Source organism: Danio rerio, chromosome 8, assembly GCF_052040795.2.
Source record: "Danio rerio strain M-AB ecotype USA chromosome 8, GRCz13ab, whole genome shotgun sequence".
NCBI lineage: Eukaryota > Metazoa > Chordata > Actinopteri > Cypriniformes > Danionidae > Danio > Danio rerio.
The window spans coordinates 28,381,773-28,409,306 of NC_141028.1; the positions used below are offsets into that span (position 1 = coordinate 28,381,773).

The following is a 27,534-nucleotide window of genomic DNA, read 5'->3' on the forward strand; positions in this document are numbered from 1 at the left end:
CTGATTTCATTTATGCACCGAAACTAAATAAAAGCTGTCCCAATTACTCACTAATGCTGTTGTGTTCCAGTGATTGACATACAAGCCTTCGAGCGCTTGCTTGGGCCCTGCAAGGAGATCATGAAGAGGAACATCGCCCACTACGAGGAGCAGCTGGTGGCTCTGTTTGGATCCAGTGTGGACCTGAGGGACTGAGACAGACTGGCCGTGCCTTACACACACATACACACACACACACACACACCACACGACACATAGGTTATACACTCCGAAAACATTTTGTAGGCACACATTCCTTTTTATGTGCACTCATACTCCAGCCAACATGCTCACAATTTCAAATCATGCAACACACACACTCTCTCTCACACACACACACGCTTGCTGTCATTGCGTCAGCTGCTCAGTACGAAATAGAAGCATTACCAGCTCAACCGCTGTGACCCTGAACCAACCACAGCCTGGAGAGGACAAACACACACACGCACACACACTCACTTACACCAAAAATCCCCAGCCAAGGACCCATCCTTTCTCATGGTCACTTGCAGTCACAACAAAGAAACGAGAAAAAGAGATAAAAGAATCTATGTTTAAACAAGAAAAAAAAAGTTGATATCTTTCAATAAAAAAAAAACAAAAAAGTGCAAAAATTTAACGTTTTAGAGCATTTTATGAGAATGCGAGAGCTTTGATAAACTTTAAATATGACCTGTTTCCTTCCCTGCTGTTGGTGCATAAAGTTTTTTGCCGGTGGTATGCACAGTGACCGATTTTTCTCACTTAAGCTCCACGTTGTATTGATTAATGTATTACTATTATTATTATGATTATATATTATTATTTTGTGGAAGGCTGACTCGCTGTTACACCGCCCCCTAATTGGAGGATGCGAGGCCGAATCTAGTGCGGATATTTTTTTTCCCCCTTAGTCTTTCTGAATGAGTCGTCCTGAAAAATAAATAAAGCAGACATTTTGGTAACCTGCTGGGACTCTTATGTTGCGAATGCGTGCGTGCGTGCGTGTGTGTGTGTGTGTGTGTGTGTGTGTGTGTGTGTGTGTGTGTGTGTGTGTGTGTGTGTGTGTGTGTGTGTGTGTGTTGGAAGGTGCGGTCTGTAATTACAGGAACAGTGCCATTTAAATGTCAGGAATCAGTTTTGTGTTCATTCTCTTTTCATTGGAGACACCATACAAGTGTTTTTAAAATGGAGTGTTATTTTTCCTTTAGGGCGGTAGTTGGCTGTTGTTAGTTGGTTAACACCATCGAGGGTTGGCTAGTTTCAGCATTTACAGATTGTACTTTTAATAAACTTTGGATAAATCAGGGTGTCTGCTTTTATTTGGGATTTTTTTTTACTTTTAGTTTGGGGAAGGGTGGAGGGTTCGTGTCTCAAACTGGATTCCTAGTGGGCCGCTCTGCACAGCTTTGCTCCAAATTTAATTAAACACAGCTGATCTAGTAGTGTCTTGTAGTCTTGAACGCCTTGATTAGTTGAATAAGCTGTGTTTGATTAGGGTTGGAGCAAAGCTGAGGCCATCCAGGAATTAAGTTTGAGACCTATGTTGTAGGGCAGGGGTGACCAAACTTGGTCCTGGAAGGGCAGGTGTCCTTTAGAGTTTAGCGACAACCCTAATCAAACACACCTGAACCAGCTAATCAAGTTTCTTACTAAAGATACTAGAAAACAAGTTGGAGCTAAACACAGGAGGACACCGCCCTCCAAGACCAAGTTTGGGCACCCCTGGTGTAGGGCATAGGACTCAAACTGGATTCCTGGCGGGCCACAGCTCTGCACAGTTTTGCTCCAACCCTAATCAAACACAGCTTGTCTTAACTAATCAAGGTGTTCAAGACAACTAGAGATTATTAATCAGGTGTGAGATGGAGTTGGTTGGAGATAGACTTTGCACAGAGCTGCGGCCCTCCAGGAATTAAGTTTGAGACCATTGGTGTAGGGCAGGGGTCCCGCTGAGTTTAGCTCCAACTTTCTTCAACACACCTGCCAGCAAGTTTCTAGTATATCTAGTAAGAACTTGATTAGCTGGTTCAGGTGTGTTTAATTAGGGTTGTCGCTAAACACTCAAAGACACCAGCCCTCCAGGACTGAGTTCGGATGGACTTTGGGTACGATATTGTATTAAACATACTTTATTGATATTAAAGTGTTAGTTCAGCCAATTGACCCTGATGTTATTCCAAACACCCCAGACCTTTATTGATTTTCGGGATACAAATTTATATTTTTGTTATCGCTTGCACTGAGGAAAAGAAATGTTGAATGAAGTTATTTTTGTTTTATGTGGACACAAGTGTTCTCATAGCATGATAATATTTTGATTGAACCACTAAAGGCATGTGGTCCATTTTGAGGATGTTTTTTATGCCATTCTAGACTTTGAATGATTGTGAACCCTGCTCTTTATGGAGGATGAGGGAGTTCTCAGATTTCACCTAAAATATCTTCATTTGTGTTCTGAAGATGAAGCTCTCAGGGTTTGGAATGACATGAGGGTGAGTAATTAATAACTTTTAGGTGAACTAAAACTTTGATCCCATTTGAATTCTATCTGTATTTTCTATTCATGAATTTATTTAGAAAATGACTAACTAAATTAGCCCTGTGATTATTGTTTGAGCTATTAGGGTACATTAGTAGCCATCCACTTTTTAGGCAAAATAAAAACAGCTTTGTTAAGGGTTTATTAAATGTGAAATAAATCAACCAGCTGTGGGGTAAATCAAAGGATTGCAAACTTTGGTTTGAAGCAAAGAAATATCTGAAAATCAGGCAAAAAGGAAAAGGTACAAGACTGTACTTGTTGCTTCAGTGAGGGAAGCAATGGAGATAAACAAAAGCATTCATTTACAGATGTCAGCTTTTTAATATTCATTTAAACAAGCATTGAGCTCATAACAGGTCCGTCTTCAATTATTGTCCAAAAAAACTAAATTCCTTTGGAGAAAATGAGTGGAGTTTTACTTACCCAAGTCCAACTTTTTATCTTGGAAGCAAAACAGACTCAAATACAGTTCTGAGGAACATCTGTGAAGACCTATCCTTATGGCGCCATTGACCCACACTGAGAAGTGTTGGATAAATCAAAAATTCATTCATTCATTCATTCATTTTCTTCTCGGCTTTGTCCCTTTATTAATCTGGGGTTTCCACAGTGGAATGAACCGCCAACTTATACAGCATATGTTTTACGCAGCGGACGCCCTTCCAGCTGCAACCCATCACTGGGAAACATCTGCACACACTCATTTACATACATACATTACGGAAAATTTTTGCATACCCCAATTCACCTACCACGTCTTTGGACTGTGCACCCAGAGGAAACCCCTGCAAACACAGGGAGAGCATGCAAACTCCACACAGAAATGCCAACTGACCCAGCCAAGGCTCGAACCAACGACCATCTTGCTGTGAGGCGATTGTGCTACACACTGCGCCACAATGATGCCCAAACAAGTAGAATACTTTAACAAATTTAATCTTTTTATACAACGTACTTATTTTGTAAATACATGTTTTACTTTATACTTATGATTGATTAAATACCTGGGTGTAATTATATCTAATTAATTTCTGAAATTACACACTTCACTATCTTTATCCTTACACCTTAACTTTTTCCTTCTTGTTCAAACTACTTGTTTAAAATGAGTTGAAACAACATAATTAAGTTTTTTTTTTTGGGACAACTGATATTTTTATGTTCAGTCAACTTAAATTTATGAAGATGGTTAATTTAACTTAATTTGTGTTGGGACAACATGAAGGAATTGTGTCGAAGCCTGCATTTTATACAGTACACCCTTAAACTTTACCCATAGCAATAAACCTGTCCCTAACCCCTACCCTTATCCAACCTCAGAAGCACCAGAACATACATTATGAACAGTTAGTTCATATTCATTTATTTTTGATTCAACTACATAGTAGTTAAAGCCACCTTAAATAAAGTGGGACCAAGGAACTATACCTTTACTGATCATTTGTTCTGCCCAACCGTTATCTCAGAATAAAACATTAAATTGTTTTGCAGTGTTTGGTAGAATTTTTCTAAGGGGTTGTATTGAGCCACAGAGACATTTCTGAGTTGTCTTCTCACTCGGAGTAAAAACAAATAGTTTGCTTCTTGCTTTGTCACTGTGTTAGGTCCATTTCAAACTCATACAAAGAAATTAATACTTAAAGTCGAGGCCTGCCTGTAGTAAAATATTAATTTTAATAAAATAATATTTTATAATACACGTATGGATTATTGTAACTACATTAAGTGTTATAAAGAATATAAGTATACTTATTGTACACTGTACTTAGATCGTGTGAAACTCTCGGGATATCCAGTAGGTGGCAGTAAGTAAACTAAGGCGCTGTCTGATCTACTCCACCAGAAGAAGAGGGAGATTCAAAACAGCTGCTGCTGTGCCAGCTATAAAGTTTCCAGCATGTAGGTATCACATAGATTCAAACTAAACCCAAAATACACAGCATGTGTCAACAGCCAACGAGAATCATGAGTGTTTGTTGATTTATCTCTCCGCATCAGACTTGTTTTGAAGTCGAATGTCGCGTTGTGGTCTTGTGTGCTGAGGCATGTAGTTCATAACGTTTTCAAGAGACTGTCTTTTAGAAAGTTACGTTATAAACATAATACGACAGATTACAATGTCTTTTCAATTGTAAAAAAAATGTGGAATCAACCTCTCTTTAGCTCCCGTTTAACCTTAAATAAATTAATCGCGGATTCGCGGTTTATTATAGTAAACTGTAACTATAGTAAATGTTTTGTCGTCACATCGATTACCAGTAACGTTAGTATAGCCATAAATTTACTTGGACATACAATAGATAAACTATAGTTAAAGTAGTAAAACCATGGTTTATTTGTGGTTAACTTTGGTGTAACTTAAAAAAACAAACAAGTTTTTGATGCTGTTTTTGTAAGGGGATTGTCAGAATTATGTTTGTGATTTGCTTCAGAAAATGTATTTTTGTCCTGCAGTCTGAATGAAACAAACTCAATGCAACACAAGCTCCAAACTTAACCCCCAGATTTAAAATCTTTAACTATTATTTTAGTTATTTTATATTAGGTCCTGCAAATATTGATAGCACGGAGCCCACATACTTCCTATCAGCATTTCACACTTGTCTCAGTAAAGTCAAAAAGCTGTTAATAGTCATTTCCTTCTACTACTGATCTAGAATCAGTCTTCTCCACATCAAAATGTCTGTAACGACTACAAGATAACTGGCTAAGCTAATCCCAGACCAGTGCTACCCGGTACAGAGAAAGAGATCATTTACATGTCTTGCATTTCCTTATTTTAAGCCTCAGTTGCATGAGAAAGAGTTTTGAAACATTAACTGGCCGTTTTGTCTCTAAGCTCTGCAGGTGAGATCGATTATTTTGATTCATTTTTTAGATATTTTTATTATTTTTGTTTATTGTGATTTAGTAAGATTTGCATTTTTTGTTTTTCTTTGTTTTTAATTTAATAGTAAAATAAAAATTGCTGTATGTCGCTATGCTGTCTCCGTTAACATTGTTTAGTGTAATGTTAGTTTTATTTTTTTGCCATCAAAAGTATGATTAATTCCCTCAAAAAAGAAACTTCTGTCATCTAATTAACTTTGTGTCATACCAAGCCTGTAGCTTTATCACATGGAACATGAAAGAAGAAGTTTTGAAGAATGGTCTAAAGTACTTTTTGTTTTCTTTCATTTTTTTTTCTTTTTCTTTAAATTTTTTTTCTTCTTTAGTCCATATAGTGAAAGCCAGCGGGCTTTAACATTATTCGAAATATCTTCTACATTCCATGAAAGAAAGAAAGAAAGAAAATCACACAGGATGAGTTCAAATAATTATTGACAGAATCTTCTTATTTAGGTGAACTTTAATGTCATTTTTTGAATGTTTAATGTATGAAATGTTATTCAAATGTCACAACGTTTTGTACCAAATTTAGTGAGTTTGGTGTTTTCTGACCTGTGAAATGACACAGCCCAGAGACTAAAGAAAAGCATGTCTAAACTAAACATGAATGTTAAAGCTATATATTTTTGTATATGTAAGTTTAGATGTCTGTCTTTATTCAAACGGTTCACATTAGCATGACTTCTATGTGGTGTAACACAGGAATCACACATCCAGCCCACAGCTTCCTGACTTCCTTTGATGTTTTTTTTTGTACATGTGCAGATATATATTTTTAATATGTGCTATGTATGAGAAACTCCTATTGAATGTGTTTGTTGCTCGAACGCTGTGAATTAAAATGTGCATCTGGCTTTTTATTAATTAAGCTACTGGCTGTGAAAGTGACTTTAGACATGATGGTGAGGAAAACTGGGTGTTAAAAACAACTGACAGCTGTTGCAGCAAGTTAGAGAAATAACTGCATTTGTTTGTGAAATCAAGAGGATTAGTCCAACACTGTTGAGCACACTGCATGTCGCTTAACAGAAAAATGTTCATGTTCTGTGTAAAATAAGGAAACATCTGTCATTTACTCACATGATTGGGCTTAAATATATATATATATATATATATATATATATATATATATATATATATATATATATATATATATATATATATATATATATATATACACATACATATTATATATATATATTTTTTTCAATGTATTAAGTTAATAATTTTATAACTCACACCTGCTTAATTTATAAGTCAATGTTGTAAGTCATTGTGGTCCAAATCTGCAAGATTTGACTTTGTGTTCTTGTCTAAATGAAAGTTTTGTTATCATTTATACATCAAGCCAAACCCAAAAACTTTGGGACATAAATGAAACTTATTGAAGTTTACCAAATCTAATAACTTTTTAATACTTGCGATATGTATTTAATATTATAATAATATTATATACAGAAAAAATGGGTGTAAATAATGAACAATCCTCTAACTATTAACTGTGATTACACTGCATGTGGATATTTAACAGCAACTGTGCCTTTTAAAATAAACATTACAATGCGGTGTTTGTGCAGAACTGTTTTTGGTTTTCCAAACAACCTTTTTTAAAAATGTGAAGAACATTTTAAAGAAACTTTTTTTTCTACTGTACAAAACCATATAGTTTATGGGAAGTTTCAATATATGGTAAAGGAATAGTTTACACAAAACTGATTTCCATCAAAAATCCTGTCATCATTTACTCACTCTTTACTTGCTCCAAACCTGACTTTCTTTAATCTGTTGAACAACAAAAAGAAGAAATTTTAAGAACCTGTAACCATTGACTTCCAAAGTGTTTGTTTTTTGTAGCACCGTGGAAGTCAGGTTATTAGCTTTCTTCAAAATGTCTTTAGTGTACAGCAGAATAAAGCCACTCATGAACATTTGTAACCACTTGAGGGTGAAAAAACAGTGAGTCATTTTTGGTTGAACTATCCCTTTAAATGTTCCTTATGAAACCGTCAAAGCACATAAGAACCTTTATTTTATTATAAAAAGAGCTGTTTAATCAGGCACAGTTTAAAACAGAGATGGCCCTCCTGTGTTGACCACGTACCCTTGGCGTGTGTGCAGGTGTGATGGTGACGTCAGCTGCACAGTCTTTCGAATTGAGCCTCTTCATGAGCGCTGGGATTTAGAGGAGGCGTGTGCCCAATTGCTCAATGACCAATGGCAGCGCAGCATGGGGGCGCGAATTCACTCACTCCATCAGTCCAGCCACGACTATCCCGTGTGTCTCCTGCTACTGCAGGGCGAGAGGCAGACTCAACATGAAAAGGTCATCGGTCATGCCCGCCTGTCTCGCGTTCTGGGCAGCCGAAGTCTGTTGGTGGAGTCGGTAGTGGTTTGCAAATCATTGCGAGGGAAGGGTTATGGCCGAATCCTTATGGAAGGTGTTGAACGCTATGCCAAAGGACGGGGCTGTACCCGATTGTGCCTAACTACTCACGATAAGCAACACTTCTACGCCCATCTGGGGTTTGTGCTTTCCAAACCTGTCCAAAGCGTGGGGACTCTGGCCTCCTTCATGCCCATGGAGATTTTACACAGATTCTGTAGGACTGCCGAGAATGAGGAGGAAGAGAGGAAGTTTAAGGTTACCAATCATGCTAAATCAACACCTTCTGTTTTACCTCCGGCTCCTCCTCCTCCTCCACCACCACCTCAAATTTATTCTTCTCCTCCTCCACCACAACCTCCCATTTCTTGTCCTCCTCCACCTCCACCCCCACCCCCTCCATTGTTCTGTGCTCCAGTTAGTCCGACTCTGGAGCAAACACCATACACAGACAACAGTGGACTGCCTATCTTCTGGATGCACAAGGACATCTGAGACTCGGGTGGCGCTTCTTCAGTCTGTAACTGATTCAGGGATGCACTGTATTGACTTGAAGTACTGTAACTATCTGAATGTGCCTTAAATAGATTTTACTTAAATATTTTATAGCATCTCTAAACGAAATGTCACTGCTTTTAAAGAGTGTATTTAAAATAAAATTGTACTGCAACTTCAAGTGATGGGTTTGTCATTTAATGGGATCAAATTTGAGGTTGGACAGTTTAAAGATGGGTGGTAAATGTGTTATGAAATACTTTCATTTATTTTGAGACAAGTCAAGTATGCTGGAAACAACATTTCTTTGGAATATTATTTTTGTATTTAACTGCTTATCATTTCTAATTGGTTTTAATCCCTGAATTAATAATATTATTAATAATAATTAATCTATTAATGGTCCACTACAGGATTTTGGGGGCAACCATGAATAGAACCTCGTTATTACCGAAAATGAAGTATAAACATTAAGAAATTATGACACATGCTGTGTGAACCACAACTGGTGTTTTTATTTTACATACTGCAATTTTATTAACTGGCATGGTGATAGAGAGGCCATAAAAGCTGCAACATCCCCTGTTTATGTTGATTTTAACATGAAATATGAGTGTGCCTAATATGTGTGTGTATTTCATAGGCATGCTTTTGGAATCCAATGTTCTCCATCCCTTCCTCACCTTAGCCCTGTCGATAATGTTGTCTCCAAGCAACCCTTTTCTGAATATGGTTGAGGGGGTGGAGTCCGTCATTGGGAGGCGTGGCTTTCAAGTGATCTGGAATGTACCAACAGCTCGGTGTCAGCGTCGATATGGAGTCTCCCTGCCACTTCAGCAGTACAACATCATACACAATTCACACCAGAGATTTCAGGGTCAAAATATGAGCATATTTTATCAGCGCCGCCTGGGCCTCTACCCTTACATCAGCCGTGAAGGGGTAAAAGTCAATGGTGGCTTACCTCAAGAGGGATACCTAAAGGCTCATCTATCATTAGCAGGAGTGGAGATCAGGGAAAAGCTGAGGTCGAGCTTCAGTGGATTAGCAGTGCTAGATTGGGAGGCATGGGAACCTGTGTGGAAGTGGAACTTCGGGACCAGAATTGTATATCGGAAACTTTCTAAAAAGCTGGTTAGGTGGGAACATCCAGATATGTCTGAAGAGGAAGTTAAATCCAAAGCAAAACTGGACTTTGAGTTAGCAGCAAGACAGTTTATGGAAGAGACTCTGCGTCTTGGGCTTCGCCTCTGTCCAGAGGGATTATGGGGGTTTTATGGTTTTCCAAGTTGCTATAACAACAATGGGCAAGGACAGAGCGGGTACACGGGGAAGTGCCACAATGGCACAGAAATTTTAAATGATAGACTGGGGTTTTTATGGCAACAATCCACTGCCCTGTATCCAAGCATTTATTTGTGGCGTAAACTGGCCGGACACACACACGCTCAGCTAATGGTGAGACACCGTATTCTTGAGGCCCTCCGAGTGGCTTCCCAGCATTCACCTGGCAGTGAACCACTTCCTGTATTTCCCTACACCCGAGTGGCATTCATACACTCATTGACGTTTCTGAATCAGGTACCTAGACAAGAACCGCTTTATCAGTTTCAGCTGTTTCCCTTTAGGGCAGTAGTCTCTTACTCAATTCCTGTAGGGCCGCAGCTCTGCATAGTTAAGCTCCAACTCACACCTGCTTAGTAGTCTTGAACACCTTGATTAGTAAGATCAGCTGTGTTTGATTAGGCTTGGAGCAAAACTGCAGAGCAGCGGCCCTCCAGGAATCAAATTTGAGACCCCTTAGGGCAGTGGTGCTCAACCCTGTTCCTGGAGATCGACCTTCCTGCAAAATTCAGCTCCAACTCTGATTAAACGCACCTGAACCAAATAATTAGGACCTGAACAGCACTTGATAATTACAGGCAGGTGTGTTTGATATGGGTTGCAACTGAAATCTGCAGGAAGGTCGATCTCCTGGAACAGGGTTAGTCACGCCTTCTTTAGGGCTTTTCATTAGACTAATGTTTACATAGTTCCTAGAACTAACGGTTGAAGTAACTGCCTTTTTAGCCATGTTCACATAACATGATTTAAGAAATGTTTGATTATAGAAACAGCTTAGATAGTTACTTCTACTTAAGACTAGGGTGTAACCCAGTACAACAGGAACTACTAGTGATGTACCATAAGCACACACTGTTTTTGAACACCACATTTAATGTTCCTGATGGCTGGCATAAATCACGTTAGAGTCATTATGAGGGTGTGGAAACCAGGAAAATCACTCAAGATACACATTTGGTTCATAGGGACCCCATTTTGATATTTTTAAAAAACTTGTCAGAAGTACCTGTTTTTTTGTGTTTGTGTAGAAACTAGGAACCATTTTAGTTATAGAAATGCTTTTTGAGATAACTGAATTAGCTCCTACTTCAAGGAAGAGTCTAAGTAAGAACAATAGAAACTACCAGTGATGTTTCTGCGTGAAGTTTGCATGTTCTTCCTGTGTTCGCGTGCTCTGGAAAACCCAAACATGGTATAGGTGAAATAGGTATGCTGAAATTGACTGTAGTGTATGTGTGTGTGTGTGTGAATGAGTGTGCATGGATGTTTCCCAGTTATGGGTTGCGGCAGGAAATGCATCCGCTGTATAAAACATATGCTGGATAAGTTGGTGGTTCATTCCGCTGTGGCGACCCCAGATTAATAAAGGAACCAAGCCGAAAAGAAAATGAATAATCAACAGGGTGGGCACCCAAAAACTAAATATTTCCTGAGGGGTTGCATTAGCAGGTCCAGTAGGAATCCTCAGTTGATGTAAGCCAATCAACAGGAAGATCATTTCAGCTTTTCATTCAACAAGAACAATAATTTGAGAATGGAGAACAAGAAAATTCATCATTTCTTGGTTGGTTTCCATGTTTATGTAAACTGTCTTTTCATGGAACAATGAATTGCATGACATGCTTTAATTAGTGTACTTACCTTCACTTAGTTCCTAGAGTGCTGGATTCATCATGGTTCCAGTGCTGTGAACATGTATGTACTTTCACAAGTAGTTATAGGAACGAAAAAAGAAGATTTCCTTTGATATTAACGGCCTTTTGTAAAGGTCACAATTTGACGTTCTCTGTTTGCTGAGCTCCAGTCTTATCATGCATTAGTGAGCTCTTCACCTCTGCCCAGAATAGACTTTGAAAGAGGAAGGGGTTTAGTTCTGAGTTCACGCTTAGTACACTCATGGGTAAATCACCTCATCTTCAAGTATTTCAGCCGTCTTTAGTCATTACTCAATTCACACACTTGAATTTGGGACCGATGATGCAGTGGGTAGTGCTGTCGCCTCACAGCAAGAAGGTCACTGGTTTGAGCCTCGGCTGGTTCAGTTGGCGTTTCTGTATAGAGTTTGCATGTTCTCCCACATTCGCGTGGGTTTCCTCTGACTAATGAAGATTAAATAGCTGTAAGATGTGGTGATAGAGTCAATTAAATTGAATCTTTAAAGACATTTTTTTTTGCTATTTTAAAACCTACTTACATTTCTTACAGTAAAGTCTTGTCTGTCTTTTAATAGTACTTCAACTTATTTAAAAATGGTGTATCTTTTCAGACAGATTTGGAGCACACACTTGGTGAGAGCGCAGCTTTAGGTGCCGCAGGAGTTGTGTTATGGGGTGAACTGAGTTTTGCAAAATCCAAGGTAAGTCTGAATGCTGTGGACTCCCCTTTTTGTAATAACCTAATGGTTTCATTACTGTTCTATGGGTCCAAACCATAACAGTATATAAACTGAAGACCTAGGCCCTATCCCAATTCTAACCCCTAGCCTTTCCCGTTACCCAGCCGTTTCCATGTCCCAATTCTCTTTAGCTTGTAGGCATAGGGCTAAGAAGAAGAGCTAGATAGATACCCCTCGAAACAAAGATTTTTTAGGACAAACATTTCCCAGAATACACCATCTACAATGGCAGCAGCTGCACACGGAAGTATAAATACACAAATGAGTATTTTTGTCATTATAATTAAGTTTTACAACAAACAAGCATTTGTTTTGATATATAATATTAACCACTTTCATGTTTGACCATCTTGCTTAAAAAAAACAAAACGCTAAAATAAAAACACGTTTTTTATTTTTAAAGCACGCTAAATTTTGCTATCCGTATTTCCTAAAAACGCCTGTACAGCAGTCCCACAACATTTTGACACTCGATGATACTCGAATACCCTGTCAGAAAAGGCAATGAGCTTTTTCCAGTGTCTGGTATAATGTTGATGTTGTTTTCATGTGTTTCCATAAAATATGGCCATGATGTAAATGCACAGTGTAGTTAAGATCTTATTGCCACATTATATCATTACGATAACATTATAAATAGCTAAAAATAACACAACTGGAAGAACTACAGTAGTCTTGATCGCCAATTTTATGGGCAGTACAAGCTTGTGATGAAATATGATGATGTGTGCAGGTGTTGCAGTGCTGTCCCATTTCTTAGGGGTAAATTTTTGAAGCCCTTCCCCTTCACACTCTGTTTCGAGGGTCAAGGGGAAGGGGTATAAAAATAGAATTGGGATTGGGCCTTAGACGTAGCATTTAAACTTAGACCTTGCACACTTGCCTCATTAACTCATAATATAATTGCTCTGTTTTCCTCTAGCATCAGTGCACTCTCTTGCGTGATTACCTGAGTTCAGTATTAGGAGAGTATATCACCGCCCTGCGGGCCGGAGTGACGAACTGCAGTGAGAGACTGTGCAACGCCCAGGGACGCTGCTCTCGATGGGACCCTCACTCACATCACATGATCCCACTACTTGGTCCCCATGATGCCCTTTCTCTCAGTGACATGAGGTCAAAGTTCAAGTGTGTCTGTTATGAAGGATGGAGTGGAGAAAAGTGTGAGCATAGAATTTCTTAAAAACACATAATTTCTGGACTTCATCTCTGATTATAAACAAAGATGTGTTCGAAAAATCTGAGAAAAGGCAAAAGTACAGAACTGTACTAACAGGAACGCTCCACTTTCTTGGAAATATGCAAATTTACGTGTCCCCCACAGTTAAACTATTGAGTTTTACCATTTTTGATTTTCATTCAGTCACTGTCTGGATTTAGCAGGGACACATTTAGCTTAGTTTAGTATAAATCATTGAATTGGATTAGACTATTAGCATCTGGCTCAAAAAAAAAAAAATAGTTTGATAATTGTGAAATATGAAATATTTAAATTCAAAGTTTTTGAAATGTTAGCATCAATATGTTAGTTTTAAGATATATATAAGCTAGTGAGCTCTAAAACAGAACAAAAAACACATTTAGCTGATCTAAACAAGTAAAGCTTGTAGTCTGTCATTTCCACCAAAATGGATCAATTCTTTTTTTTCAGGTCACCTTATATCTAAATTTCTCATCAAATCTCGACCTATCAAATGCCCTCTAAAATGCCCCACCCCCTTCAAGACGCTTCTTATTGGCTTTTCATTTGATGTGCTTGAGCTCAACCACTTTTAACGGCAGAGCTTTTTTTAAAGCAGCTATTCTATGCCCCACCCTCTCTTAATGTTTCTGTTGAGATTACATCAACATTAAATAAAAAAGATAATTTCAAATCACTTTACACTTAACCCTTCTGTAGTTACATCTGAAACTAAGACCGACAGAAAAAGAAAAGTTGCTATATTCTATGTCGTTATGGCTAGGAACTATACTAAAATGTGCCTACATCAAAAAAAGTGGAGTGTTTTAATGGGGAAAGAATTCAAAAATCATGGAAAACATTGTGAATGATATCAAATTTTAAATCAAAGCGAAATATAAAACAATTTAATTAGAGCAGTTAGTAACTATATAAACAATATACAATATTTCAAATTTCAAGAGTGTAGGAAAGTCATGATGTCCGCTTGTTAAGTCATGATGTATGGAATACTGTTTCCGGGTCGAAACCACTAATTTGAATTGAGAAAATATTCGTTTATGAGCACTTTTTAGTCATATCACACATTAACAGTCTCTCGACTTTTTGCATTACAGACCTCAACATTTTAACAATTTATAAAAAAATTATCACTTTCTGACTACCGGATATTAAGCATGGGTATATATATTGCAATCGTGATTTTTGAAAGTATTACATTGCTTTGTTGACGTTTATTATTACTAACATTTGTTGAGTGTCCCCATACAGTTTGATTGATGGCTTGGACCCGAAAGCCGATTCGGTTGACGTCGCACTTAACAAGCGGATACTGGCTCTCTGCAGTTATCTGATTGGAGGAATTTTTGCACAGCCTCGTTTAATGAAGTTTTTTTACACAAATCACACTACTGTTTTAGAAATTGGATTTATGCAAATAAATTGGTTAACAAGAAACTCAAAATCAATCAACATCCTGGAGTTCTCAACGAATCTATCTTTTAAAGTTATCAGGTATTGTTAAAAATCAGTTTCCCAGTGAAGAAAATGTTTACAGTGCCAGATTTTATTGTTTATTTTAATATTTTTGTTTATCAAACAGAACATCATGGTTTAAATAATTATTTACAGTCATTCTGCAATCACTCACAATAGTGGGATGTGCTTGCTCATTTAAAATGTCATTTATAAAGCATTTTTATATCACAAAGTACCATTTGATGTAGTGACAATATACGAGTAAGATTATTAATAGCCTTTCAGTATTTCCTAGTTGTTTTATATTATCATCTGCTGTGGTGAAACTACTGTAGAAAGTTCCAGAAAAGTGTATACGTATTGAAAAAACGCATAACTACTATTGTCCAGTTACTCTGCACACAACTAAACCAATGAATTGAATGTTCTTGAGCAGGCTGTTTAAGATCCGTGAAATAAACCTTAATGACAAAGACCGTTTTTGATCAGTAGTGGACTCATAATTAGTGCTCTTCTCTCAGTGCAGTACAGCGTCTTCGCTGTGGGTTTGTATTTGTATGTTATGGTCGCTGCTCTGTGAGGTTAATGTGTCGTTTTAAGAGCTGAGCGATGTCTTCAACTGTTTCCCGTTCCTGTTTCACCATCTCTGTAAGTATGTGGAGAGCCCTGCTCTGCTGGACTGGAGGAACAGTGACAGAAAACACACGTTATTTGAAGAAATTACCATTTAACAGACCCTCTAATTCAGTGTTTCTCAACCACGTTCCTTCAGGACCACCAAACACTGCATGTTTTAGATGTTTCCTTTGTCTTTCATGTCCATTACAGGTCTTTTAGTATCTGCTAATGAGCTGGTATGAATTGGGTGTGTTTGGTTAAGAAGACATAGAAAATGTGCAACGCTGGTGGTCCTCCAGAAACATGGTTGAGAAACACAGCCCTAAGTAATATTTCAGGTTTAATACGGTTTCCAGTTAAATATATAAAAAAAACTCTGTTGACAGCTTCAGTGGAAAAATGAACACTATTTTGATGATCCACTTAAACTGTGACGTGTAAAATATTGGTTGTAGGTCCAAGCTGTACCTGAACAAATCACATTGTACCCTGCAGTGGAAATACACCTTAAAATAATTTCTAATTTAGAAAGGGTGCATTTACAATTGGTATGTTTGGTGCAATTGAATCAAACTAATAAGCTCTGTTAATCTGGTTCATCTGAATAAGTGTGAATGCTTGCCATCTGAACCTAAAGGCCAGAACACACCAAGCTGACGGTTGGTTATTGTATATATAGTTATATATATACTATATATTGTTATATATACTTTTTTTTTATGTGTTGCACACGTTTCCTTTTGTTGGGTGGAAACCGGCTCAACATGTAATCGTTGAAGGTCATCAACTAAGGAGATCACTCCTTAGTTTGCTTTGTTATTTAGCAACAAATCGGGTGCATTTTCGAAAAGCGACCTTAGTTGGCTGCTGATGGAAGTTCTGTCATTACATAATTTGTTGATTTGGCATTTCCCAAATCCATCGTTACAATGAACATTTGCAAACCACATCGTAAACGTGTACGCTAGCAACTACACCTCTCGAGCTGTAGTTAGAAGCATAGTTCATGCCTGTGTTCTATTCCTTATGCCCTATTAATTTAGAGCATGCTACAATTTAAACTTGGAATGATTTAAAAAAAAAAAAACATTAAGGTCATCTCTCTTAGGTGAAATTTGCTTTCAAAGTATATTACAGTTCAGTTTTAGCGGTCTTCATATTGACAATAGCGTTCCCTTCATAGTGTACTTTGAAAACATTTATGCCATTTTGAATGCAGCCATGGCTCATGACAACAGCTATAGGTGACCAATTATTTAAAAGTGGAATTTACGTCGTCTCCAAAGCTTATAAAAACAAAATATATAGCATACGTTAATGGTTTTAATTCATAGTAGCTTATTTATGAATTTGTATATGACATGGGCCTGCTGGTTAGAACACATCTGCAGTGGTTTGAATGTGTCAAAGTTGTAAAAGTAGACTTTTAAAAATATAATAAAAACAATAAAAAATATCCTACTTAATAATAATAATTAAAGGTGACGCAGTGGCGCAGTAAGTTGTGCTGTCGCCTCACAGCAAGAAGGTTGCATGGTTCAAGCCTCGGCTGGGTCAGTTGGCGTTTCTGTGTGGAGTTTGCATGTTCTCACTGCGTTCGCGTGGGTTTCCTCCGGGTGCTCCTGTTTCCCCCACAGTCCAAAGACATGCAGTACAGGTGAATTGGGTAGGCTAAATTGTCCATAGTGTGTAAATGAGTGTGTATGGGTTTCCCAGTGATGGATTGCGGCTGGAAGAGCATCCGCTGCGTAAAACTAATGCTAGATAAGTCGGCGGTTCATTCCGCTTTGGCAACCCCTGATTAATAAAGGGACTAAGCCGAAAAGTAAATAAATGAATGAATGAATGCCCTTATAATAATAATTAATGATAATAATATTTATTATTATATTATACAAGTAAGATTTTTTTTCATTTGTTAATAAATAGCCTTCTGTAAATTAGGCCTAACCATTAACAATTTTTATTATTTATACATAGGATTAGAATATGTATTAGCCAAGTGATTTTATATGGAATGTTCTTGTTAATATTTGTAAAGGAAACATATATAGGTCCTATAAGTGTTGTTTACATTTATTTCAATTAATATGGAAAACGAGTGCATGTTTTTACCAAAACCAATGTTGTTGTTTTTTTAAATGTATGTGTGTTATAACTAACCTGGTTCAAATGATGGATCTGAGACAGAGAAACTACGGTTTTGGGAAACACTCATCACAATATCGTTATTTTGCCAAATGATGCATCATACTATAATAGTTCAGCCGCAAGTTATGTTGTTGTTTTGAAAATGCACCCCAGAGCAAGAGAAACAATATGTAACCAAGTAAACAGTTAAAATAAAGTGAGAAAACAAAGAAACCGACTGCATTTTCACTGCATTTGTCAAATATTTGCAAGTGATATGGATAATTAGATTATCATTTTGCACAGAATAAATCCCTCTGTGGTGAGTGAGAAGTATTGTGAAAATGGTTCTTACTTTCTTTGCGCACATTTCATCAAACAGTTTCCCTTTGTGTAATGAGAAAACCAACTTAAGACATGTACTCTCACGCAGACGCAGAGCACGCTCTTTTTTGCCGTACTTTTGGTGTTAGCGTGTAGCTTTTTGGTCTATACATGAGAAGACATCGCAGTTGGGTTTTCCTCTGTGCTAGTTGTTTAACATCAACTGGGAGTGCCCTTGCCTTTAGTGCACAGATAAGCAGACCAAGATCATTAAAACCATGGATCTCAATCTGCTTCTAAATAAACTTGGTTTGATTGAAATATAAATACAACATGAACCAAAGGTATCTAACCAAATGACAATATCGTTACAAGACGTGACTGTGAAAAGACAGGATGCTCCAACATACTTGGTTTTTTAACCACTATAGTTCATTTCAGTTTGGCTTGGTCTTAAAAATGACAGTGTGAATTCTGCACTATGTATTGCTTTCTCTTTTGGTCCAAAAGAACCAAGAGAACCAAACTACATTTGTGAACACACCCTTTATCCTTTTAAATTTAACCATTTGTGTGTTCTCATGATGTGTAAGATAATATTTTGCCACATTAGCTGTCAATTGAGCATACCTTGAACTGAAGCCAAAAGAGTTTATCATTTAAAATGTCAGATTTCTTACCTAGAAAACTAAAGATTAGAATAAGAGTCAGGAGGAACGCTGTGATGACTGCACATGTTAAGAAATAGTTCCTCCGAGTGGAAGTGAGGATGTGGTTCAGTCTGCTCACGCAGGGCCTTCTATCTGCCTGACCGGTTTGATAAACAACTGGCCGATCCTGCATCTGAAGGTTCCCATTGGTGGAAGGAGGAGGTGGACGAGGAGGCTGAACACCTGACAGTGAGAGGTAGGACTGAGTTGTCATTTTGAAGTCATTTGAAATGATGTATGTTCTTTGACATACCTTTGCTGTGCTGTTCAGAGTGTGTGCGGTGCAGGTCATTGATGGAGTCTACTGAATAGAGCTCAATCTCTGTCAAGTCTCGCTCGCTGACACGAACAAACGCTGGAGGAGGAGAAGTGGAATTCATGATCACTCCCGCCACTGAGATAAAGACAGAGAATGCAGAGCTGATTTAAGATTCAGAACAATGTTCAAAAATCAATATCTTCTATCCTTAAGTCATGTAAATCCAAACTGTTTGATTTCTTCCAAAAATGATTCACTGGTCTCTTTTCCTCCCTGCAGTGACTGTGAATGGGGACTGGAGCTTTCAAGCATCAATATAGGACACAGACGCACCTCAAAAGTGGGCCAAAAGCAGTGTGCGATTTATACATTGACGATCAGGGGGGTTGACTTTTTTTGTTACGTTCTCAGTGAATCTAATTTATCTAATTATTTGACATCAAATTTATTAATAGGACGAATTTAGGTTTTCAGTGTGCTGAGGAATATTAAATGTATTCTGATATATTTCAGATGATTATTTCAGAGGTTAATAGCTCACAATATTCAAACTCTGCATCTAATTTTACTTTACTTTTAGGCTACATCTATTCTTTAAATAATGTAAATATAAACCGCTGTAATTTGCACCCTGGCCATAAGGCTTATGAACTATATTTAGAATCTTGTCAAATAATATGTATATTTGATTATTTTGTAGACACCTTTATTCAAAATGGCATAAAAATGAGAAATTCAGCAAGCGATAGAAATAAATTATCACTAAGTAAAACAAAATTTCAGACATTGTTTAGAATGTACATATTCCTGTGAGTTTGGACTGAGATGAGAGTGAATAATTTGTGTTAACTATTTCATAGAAAAAATTTTGATTGGTTATATATTACTATCATCATCATTTTTAATAATCAGATACTAAATTAACTACAGTGCAACTTATTGGTGTTCAGTATGATAAACATTACATGTGTTGTTGTGATGTAGCTTCTGAACAGCTATATTTATCTAATACGAACGTTTAGCCACGTTTAGTGCAAGACTGAAAACTGGTGTACGTTTGCAAAGACTGAAAACAGCTATATTAACACAGGGATGTTCACTTGGTTGATATTGTTCAATAACTCAAAACATATTTTCAGCTCATTTTAAGTCTTAGGAAACTGCGTAGAATGAGCAACATTTAGTCAATAAACCAACTCGTTAATAGACTGATCCCATTTGAAGTGTTTTAAGTCTCTCTCTACAAAGTGTTGACCTACCTCAGACTGTCTCTTCATCAAACGCTAGCAGACGTCCGTGTGCGCTCTTGTTGTTGACAAACAACGAAAAAAGGGAGTCAAACCCGCCGTGATTTGGTCGGTCTTCACATTTGGTCTGAAAGGATCTGTGTCCGTCTGGTCCGCCTGGCACCTCTACCCCTACACACAGCCCAAAATCCCCACACCCAAAATAGCTGCAGCCTCATGGAGGAGAAGAACGGTTATTTATAGATTTGAAGCCAAACAATCATTCAGCTATGCAGACGGTCTAAATTGTGATACAGACTGTAAAACTTGATATTGGTGAGATAAAATGCTTAATTGTTTATAATTTAATGTGCAAATTTATATATAAGGTTGATGTAAAAATATAATCTAAATTATGCGCAAACTAGGCAAAGCAGCTTTGTACAATATGAGAAATTACATTGCACAGGTCCAGATTTTTATCGAATCCCGGATAAATGACTCGTGCCGATTCTATTGACCGATGTTGTCGGATTCTCGAACAACTCTTGTGATTCTTTTTCGTGGATCAAAAAAAGTGACTGGTTGAATGAACAAAGATGTTTTCTGAAAAGTGAGTGTAATTTGTAAAAACTTTTCATGCACCTGGCAGTTTAGATTTTTTTCATGGGATTGTTTTAATCTAAAGAAAACAGAAAACACCGTAAAATACCGCAGTCAAGTGAGCCGCCATATGAGAACAACCGGTCAAGCTAGCCACCTCCAGTATTTTAATGCACTTCTGTTTGAGGAATTACGGTACAGAAGCTAGGGCAGTCAAAAATCTCACAAAGACAAATATTTCAGCGGTTATTGGCCAAATGTGTCTAGTAAAAAGAAAACATGCATTAATTAAATCATAAATGTACCTTTTAAAATAAATATGAAAATATAGAACATTGAAATACATTTATTGCAGATTTTTTTGGAGTTTTGCAAAAGTCTGCCAGAATAATTTAACACTGATTGAATTCATGCTTTTTTCACTGATATTAATAATTGCTTTAGACTTGACATGACATTTATGCCAATTTACAAGGCAAAAACAAAATGAAGTCTGCAAAAACATCTGTTTTTTTTTACTGCTATTGCTGAGAATTCTGCCATAGTTGACATAAAATATTCAATTAATTCTATTTCAGGATGACCTTGAATCAATTTCCATGCCAAAGGTGATTGGCATTTACAGCTGAATATGGCGGAAAAATAAAGGCAAAGTCTGCAAGAATACATCACTGATCATTTTCTGCTTTTTATACATGTACTAATAAAATTTCTTCACAGTTGACAAGACATTTCAATAAATTCTAATTCAGGATGACCTTGATTCTTTCCATGGGAAATTTTATTGGCATTTACAGCTGAATTTGGCAGAAAAATAAAGTATGGAGAAGTACATTACATCACTCATCATTTCTTGCTTTTTCTACTGCAATAATAAAAAATTCTACAAAGTTGACATGAAATAATCATTGAACTCTCATTTAGGAGGACACTGACTCTTTACATACCAACTTTCACATAGAAATACTGCTTAATTTGGCAGAAAAATAAGGACAAAGTCTGTAAAAATATTACATCACTGATCATTTCCTGCTTTTTCTACTGCTATAACTAAAATTCCTTCAGAGTTGACATGAAATAATCAATAAATTCTCATTTAGGAGGACACTGACTCTTTACATACCAACTTTCATATAGAAATACTGCTGAATTTGGCAAAAAAAATGGAGACAAAGTCTGCAAAAAAATTACATCACTGATCCTTTCCTGCTTTTTCTACTGCTATAATTAAAATTCCTTCAGAGTTGACATGAAATAATCAATAAATTCTCATTTAGGAGGACACTGACTCTTTACATACCAACTTTCACATAGAAATACTGCTGAATTTGGCAAAAAAAATATAGAAAAAATATGCAAAAGTACATTACATCACTGATCATTTCTTGCTTTTCTACTGCTATTATTAAAATTTCTTCAGAGTTGACAGAAAATAATAAATAAATTCTAATTTAGTATGACACTGACTCTTTACATATTAACTCTAGGCTATTCAACTGAATTTGGCAGAAAATTAAATATAAAAATCTCCAATAATGCATTACTGAACGTTTCCTGCTTTTTTACTGCTATTTATTGAAATTCTCTCATTTGACAAGAATTGTTCAACAATTTATTCTTCAAAATGACCTTGACTGCCAACATGCATCACTGATTATAACAGAATTTTTTCTTATGGCTTTTTATGCTTTGGTGTTAACATGATGTTTTTGATAAATACTCTTAAAAATAAGATTCTGTCTATTTCAAGTTTCAGACGGTTTTATGGTAAACATTTTATATAAAGTATCTTAAAATACATTACAACACACCTAATTTCATATTCTTTATACATTCATTTTCTTTTTGGCTTAGTCACTTTATTAATACGGGGTCGCCACAATGGAATGAACCACCAACTTATCCAGCACGTTTTACACAGCGGATGCCCTTCCAGCTGCAACCCATCACTGGGAAACACCCTTACACATCCAATCACACATACACTATGGCCAATTTAGCTTACTCAATTCCCCTATAGCACATCTTTGGACTTGTGGGAGAAACTGGAGCATCCTGAGGAAACCCACAAGGACAAGGGGAGAACACGCAAACTCCACACAGAAATCCCAATTGACCAAGCCGAGGTTTGAACCAGCGACCTTCTTGCTGTGAGGTAATCATGCTACCCACTGCACCACCTTACGCCCTAGTCTACAATTTTTTTTTAATTCAATTTCATTTTTTGCAATATGACTTGCATGAGGACATTTGAGGACAAACTAATAGCTTATTTGCTTACATTGGTTCATCTTTTTCTTAGCCTACTTAATTTACATTGAAAGATATGTCCTTTCTGTGGCGACCTGATTAGTCAGGGACTATGCAAAATGAATGAATGAATGAATGATGTTTACTTTCTTTTTATATTATTAAGAATCTTCCATATTTTTCTATATTGTTAACAAAATAAAAACCATTTACAATAACATTTACTTTTATATAGCCTAGATACAAATGATTTATTTATTATCTAAAAAATTACTTTTGGTTTCAGAAATTAAATTGAACAAAAGTGATTACTTTTATTTTTAAAAAATTACTTTTAACATTATACTCAAAACACTTTGGAAATCGTGCATATAGGCTTAAAAAAGCAACGTAGGCTATAGCCTACTGTTTAAATTAAAAACATTCTGAAGACAAATTTCCACAAGCTTCAGAAAACTTTTTTAACTTGTAAATCATAGTAAATGATTTTGGCCTAATGACTGAACCTGCGTTTTAAGTTGGTTAACATTGGTTTTGCATAAATCTTTTTTCCTTCTGCAAAATGTTCTCTTGCACACTTTATTTTTCTAAAAACATTCAGCTGTAAATGCTGTAAATTTAAATCTAAATAAAAAAATGCCATGGAAAGAGTCAATGTCATCCTCAATTAGAATTAATAAAAAAATATATCTAAATTTGCAGACTTTGTCTCAATTTTTCTGCCAAATTCAGCAGTAATTCTATGTGAAAGTTGGTATGTAAAGAGTCAGTGTCCTCCTAAATGAAAATTTATTGATTATTTCATGTCAACCCTGAAGGAATTTTAATTATAGCAGTAGAAAAAGCAGGAAATTATCAATGATGTAATATTTTTACAGACTTTGTCCTTATTTTTCTGCCAAATTCAGCAGTATTTATATATGAAAGTTGGTATGTAAAGAGTCAGTGTCCTCCTAAATGAGAATTTATGAAATATTTCATGTCAACTCTGAAGAATTTTTAATTATAGCAGTAGAAAAAGCAAGAAATGATCAATGATGTAATATTTTTACAGACTTTGTCCTTATTTTTCTGCCAAATTCAGCAGTATTTCTATGTGAAAGTTGGTATGTAAAGGGTCAGTGTCCTCCTAAATGAGAATTTATTGAATATTTCATGTCAACTTTGAAGAATTATTAATTATAGCAGTAGAAAATGCAAGAAATGATCAGTGATGTAATGTACTTCTCCATACTTTATCTTTATTTTTCTGCCAAATTCAGCTGTAAATCACAAAGAGTGTTGGCATGGGGAGAGTCAGGGGCATACTGAATTAGAATTAATTAGACATTTTTTGTCAACTCTAACAGAATTTTAATAGTACAGGTAAATACAGCAGAAGATGATGTGATGTAATTTTTTTTGCATACTTTGCCTTCATTTTCCTGACAAATTCAGCAGTAATTCTGTATGAAAGTTGGTGTGTAAAGAGTCAAGGCCATCCTGATTCAGAGTTCATTGATTATTTCATGTCAACTCTGAAGAATTATTAATTATAGCAGTAGAAAAAGCAAGAAATGATCAGTGATGTAATGTACTTCTCCATACGTTATCTTTATTTTTCTGCCAAATTCAGCAGTATTTCTATGTGAAAGTTGGTATGTAAAGAGTCAGTGTCCTCCTAAATGAGAATTTACTGATTATTTCATGTCAACTCTGAAGGAATTTTGGTTATAGCAGTAGAAAGAGCAGGAAATGATCAGTGATGTAATTTTTTTTTTTGCAGACTTTGCCTTCATTTTTCTGCCAAATTCAGCAGTAATTCTATATGAAAGTTGGTGTGTAAAGAGTCAAGGCCATCCTAATTCAGAGTTCATTGATTATTTCTTGTCAACTCTGAAGGAATTTTAGTTATAGCAGTAGAAAAAGCAAGAAATGATCGATGATGTAATATTTTTACAGACTTTGTCCTTATTTTTCTGCCAAATTCAGCAGTATTTATATATGAAAGTTGGTATGTAAAGAGTCAGTGACCTCCTAAATGAGAATTTATGAAATATTTCATGTCAACTCTGAAGAATTTTTAATTATAGCAGTAGAAAAAGCAGGAAATGATCAATGATGTAATATTTTTACAGACTTTGTCCTTATTTTTCTGCCAAATTCAGCAGTATTTCTATGTGAAAGTTGGTATGTAAAGGGTCAGTGTCCTCCTAAATGAGAATTTATTGAATATTTCATGTCAACTTTGAAGAATTATTAATTATAGCAGTAGAAAATGCAAGAAATGATCAGTGATGTAATGTACTTCTCCATACTTTATCTTTATTTTTCTGCCAAATTCAGCTGTAAATCACAAAGAGTGTTGGCATGGGGAGAGTCAGGGGCATACTGAATTAGAATTAATTAGACATTTTTTGTCAACTCTAACAGAATTTTAATAGTACAGGTAAATACAGCAGAAGATGATGTGATGTAATTTTTTTTGCAGACTTTGCCTTCATTTTCCTGCCAAATTCAGCAGTAATTCTGTATGAAAGTTGGTGTGTAAAGAGTCAAGGCCATCCTGATTTAGAGTTCATTGATTATTTCATGTCAACTCTGAAGGAATTTTAATTATAGCAGTAGAAAAAGCAAGAAATGATCAGTGATGTAATGTACTTTTGCATATTTTTTCTTTATTTTTCTGCCAAATTCAGCAGTATTTCTATGTGAAAGTTGGTATGTACAGAGTCAGTGTCCTCCTAAATGAGAATTTATTGATTATTTCATGTCAACTCTGAAGAATTTTTAATTATATGACTTGAAAAAGCAAGAAATGATCAGTGATGTAATATACTTCTCCATACTTTTTATTTCTCTGCCAAATTCAGCAGTATTTCTATGTGAAAGTTGGTATGTAAAGAGTCAGTGTCCTCCTAAATGAGAATTTATGAAATATTTCATGTAAACTCTGAAGGAATTTTGGTTATAGCAGTAGAAATAGCAGGAAATGATCAGTGATGTAATTTTTTTTTTTGCAGACTTTGCCTTCATTTTTCTGCCAAATTCAGCAGTAATTCTGTATGAAAGTTGGTGTGTAAAGGTTCAAGGCCATCCTAATTCAGAGTTCATTGATTATTTCTTGTCAACTCTGAAGGAATTTTATTTATAGCAGTAGAAAAAGCAAGAAAGGATCAGTGATGTAATTTTTTTTGCAGACTTTGTCTCTATTTTTCTGCCAAATTCAGCAGTATTTCTATATGAAAGTTGGAATGTAAAGAGTCGGTGTCCTCCTAAATGAGAATTTATTAATTATTTCATGTCAACTCTGAAGAATTTTTAATTATATGACTTGAAAAAGCAAGAAATGATCAGTGATGTAATATACTTCTCCATACTTTATCTTTATTTTTCTGCCAAATTCAGCAGTATTTCTATATGAAAGTTGGTATGTAAAGAGTCAGTGTCCTCCCAAATGAGAATTTATTGATTATTTCATGTCAACTCTGAAGGAATTTTAGTTATAGCAGTAGAAAAAGCAGGAAATGATCAATGATGTAATATTTTTACAGACTTTGTCCTTATTTTTCTGCCAAATTAAGCAGTATTTCTATGTGAAAGTTGGTATGTAAAGAGTCAGTGTCCTCCTTAATGAGAGTTCAATGATTATTTCATGTCAACTTTGAAGAATTTTTTATTATTGCAGTAGAAAAAGCAAGAAATTATCAGTGATGTAATGTACTTCTCCATACTTTATTTTTCTGCCAAATTCAGCTGTAAATGCCAATAAAATTTCCCATGGAAAGAATCAAGGTCATCCTGAATTAGAATTTATTGAAATGTCTTGTCAACTGTGAAGAAATTTTATTAGTACATGTATAAAAAGCAGAAAATGATCAGTGATGTATTCTTGCAGACTTTGCCTTTATTTTTCCGCCATATTCAGCTGTAAATGCCAATCACCTTTGGCATGGAAATTGATTCAAGGTCATCCTGAAATAGAATTAATTGAATATTTTATGTCAACTATGGCAGAATTCTCAGCAATAGCAGTAAAAAAAACAGATGTTTTTGCAGACTTCATTTTGTTTTTGCCTTGTAAATTGGCATAAATGTCATGTCAAGTCTAAAGCAATTATTAATATCAGTGAAAAAAGCATGAATTCAATCAGTGTTAAATTATTCTGGCAGACTTTTGCAAAACTCCAAAAAAATCTGCAATAAATGTATTTCAATGTTCTATATTTTCATATTTATTTTAAAAGGTACATTTATGATTTAATTAATGCATGTTTTCTTTTTACTAGACACATTTGGCCAATAACCGCTGAAATATTTGTCTTTGTGAGATTTTTGACTGCCCTAGCTTCTGTACCGTAATTCCTCAAACAGAAGTGCATTAAAATACTGGAGGTGGCTAGCTTGACCGGTTGTTCTCATATGGCGGCTCACTTGACTGCGGTCCCAAAATGCACTAAGCCTTTCTTTTTTCGCTTGATTCATTTGTATTTGTAGATGTCAACTTTAGTATTTAGAAGGCAGCATTTGGCATTGATAAATAAATCTGCTCATCAACAGCACTTGCACTTTACAGTTTTATTCCTGCTGGTAAATGATTGGTGATTGTTGAAATTGCAAATGATAATGGAGAATTAATTTAAAACAAGATTGCACAGTTGAGGCCCCTGCAGCCTGTCTTAACACAATAACCACAGCACATAGCTA

General features: G+C 35.9%; 5 protein-coding genes and 1 long non-coding RNA gene across 7 annotated transcripts in view; 4 read left to right on the forward strand and 2 right to left on the reverse strand.

Annotated features, from left to right (window-relative positions):
- The window catches only part of prkar2aa (protein kinase, cAMP-dependent, regulatory, type II, alpha A), a 39,040-nt gene extending 37,713 nt beyond the window's left edge, over positions 1 to 1,327 (forward strand). Inside the window, exon 10 of the mRNA NM_001077370.2 lies at positions 71 to 1,327. Within this exon, the coding sequence (NP_001070838.2) occupies positions 71 to 195 (125 nt within the window). The 3' untranslated portion in view covers positions 196 to 1,327. The remainder of the gene's footprint in view (positions 1 to 70) is intronic.
- Positions 1 to 27,534, forward strand: part of slc26a6.2 (solute carrier family 26 member 6, tandem duplicate 2) — a 406,025-nt gene that overhangs the window by 100,518 nt on the left and 277,973 nt on the right. The gene's annotated exons all lie outside the window — the stretch shown is intronic.
- naa80 (N-alpha-acetyltransferase 80, NatH catalytic subunit) lies at positions 4,388 to 8,511 on the forward strand. The gene is made up of 2 exons (XM_087264830.1): positions 4,388 to 4,462; positions 7,571 to 8,511. Coding segments are annotated over exons 1-2 (762 nt in total). The 5' UTR covers positions 4,388 to 4,460; the 3' UTR covers positions 8,331 to 8,511.
- Positions 4,388 to 15,203, forward strand: hyal3 (hyaluronidase 3). Of its 2 annotated transcripts, none has more exons than XM_087262568.1 (4): positions 4,388 to 4,462; positions 8,974 to 9,911; positions 11,941 to 12,030; positions 12,992 to 15,203. In XM_087262568.1, the coding sequence occupies exons 2-4, from the start codon at positions 8,976 to 8,978 to the stop codon at positions 13,250 to 13,252; spliced, it is 1,287 nt and encodes a 428-aa protein (XP_087118694.1). In that variant the 5' UTR covers positions 4,388 to 4,462; positions 8,974 to 8,975; the 3' UTR covers positions 13,253 to 15,203.
- On the reverse strand, positions 14,813 to 20,298 carry si:dkey-20d21.12. Its single transcript, NM_001128235.1, has 4 exons — positions 20,029 to 20,298; positions 18,764 to 18,904; positions 18,481 to 18,693; positions 14,813 to 15,407 (listed from the first exon to the last, which is right to left on the reverse strand). Exons 2-4 carry the CDS (start codon positions 18,888 to 18,890, stop codon positions 15,289 to 15,291), a joined length of 459 nt encoding a protein of 152 aa, NP_001121707.1. The 5' UTR covers positions 18,891 to 18,904; positions 20,029 to 20,298; the 3' UTR covers positions 14,813 to 15,288.
- Positions 26,544 to 27,272, reverse strand: LOC147842650 (uncharacterized). The gene is made up of 2 exons (XR_015497981.1): positions 27,185 to 27,272; positions 26,544 to 26,802 (listed from the first exon to the last, which is right to left on the reverse strand). It is a non-coding gene; the product is annotated as an uncharacterized LOC147842650 (long non-coding RNA).

Coding starts and splice junctions, on each gene's coding strand:
- hyal3 (XM_087262568.1), top strand. CDS start 8,976: ATGCTTTTGGAATCCAATGTTCTCCATCCCTTCCTCACCTTAGCCCTG. Junction 9,912..11,940: donor CATTGACGTTTCTGAATCAG/GTACCTAGACAA, acceptor GTATCTTTTCAG/ACAGATTTGGAGCACACACT. Junction 12,031..12,991: donor TGAGTTTTGCAAAATCCAAG/GTAAGTCTGAAT, acceptor GTTTTCCTCTAG/CATCAGTGCACTCTCTTGCG.
- si:dkey-20d21.12 (NM_001128235.1), bottom strand. CDS start 18,890: ATGAATTCCACTTCTCCTCCTCCAGCGTTTGTTCGTGTCAGCGAGCGA. Junction 18,694..18,763: donor CTCTGAACAGCACAGCAAAG/GTATGTCAAAGA, acceptor TCTCACTGTCAG/GTGTTCAGCCTCCTCGTCCA. Junction 15,408..18,480: donor TCTAATCTTTAGTTTTCTAG/GTAAGAAATCTG, acceptor CTGTTCCTCCAG/TCCAGCAGAGCAGGGCTCTC.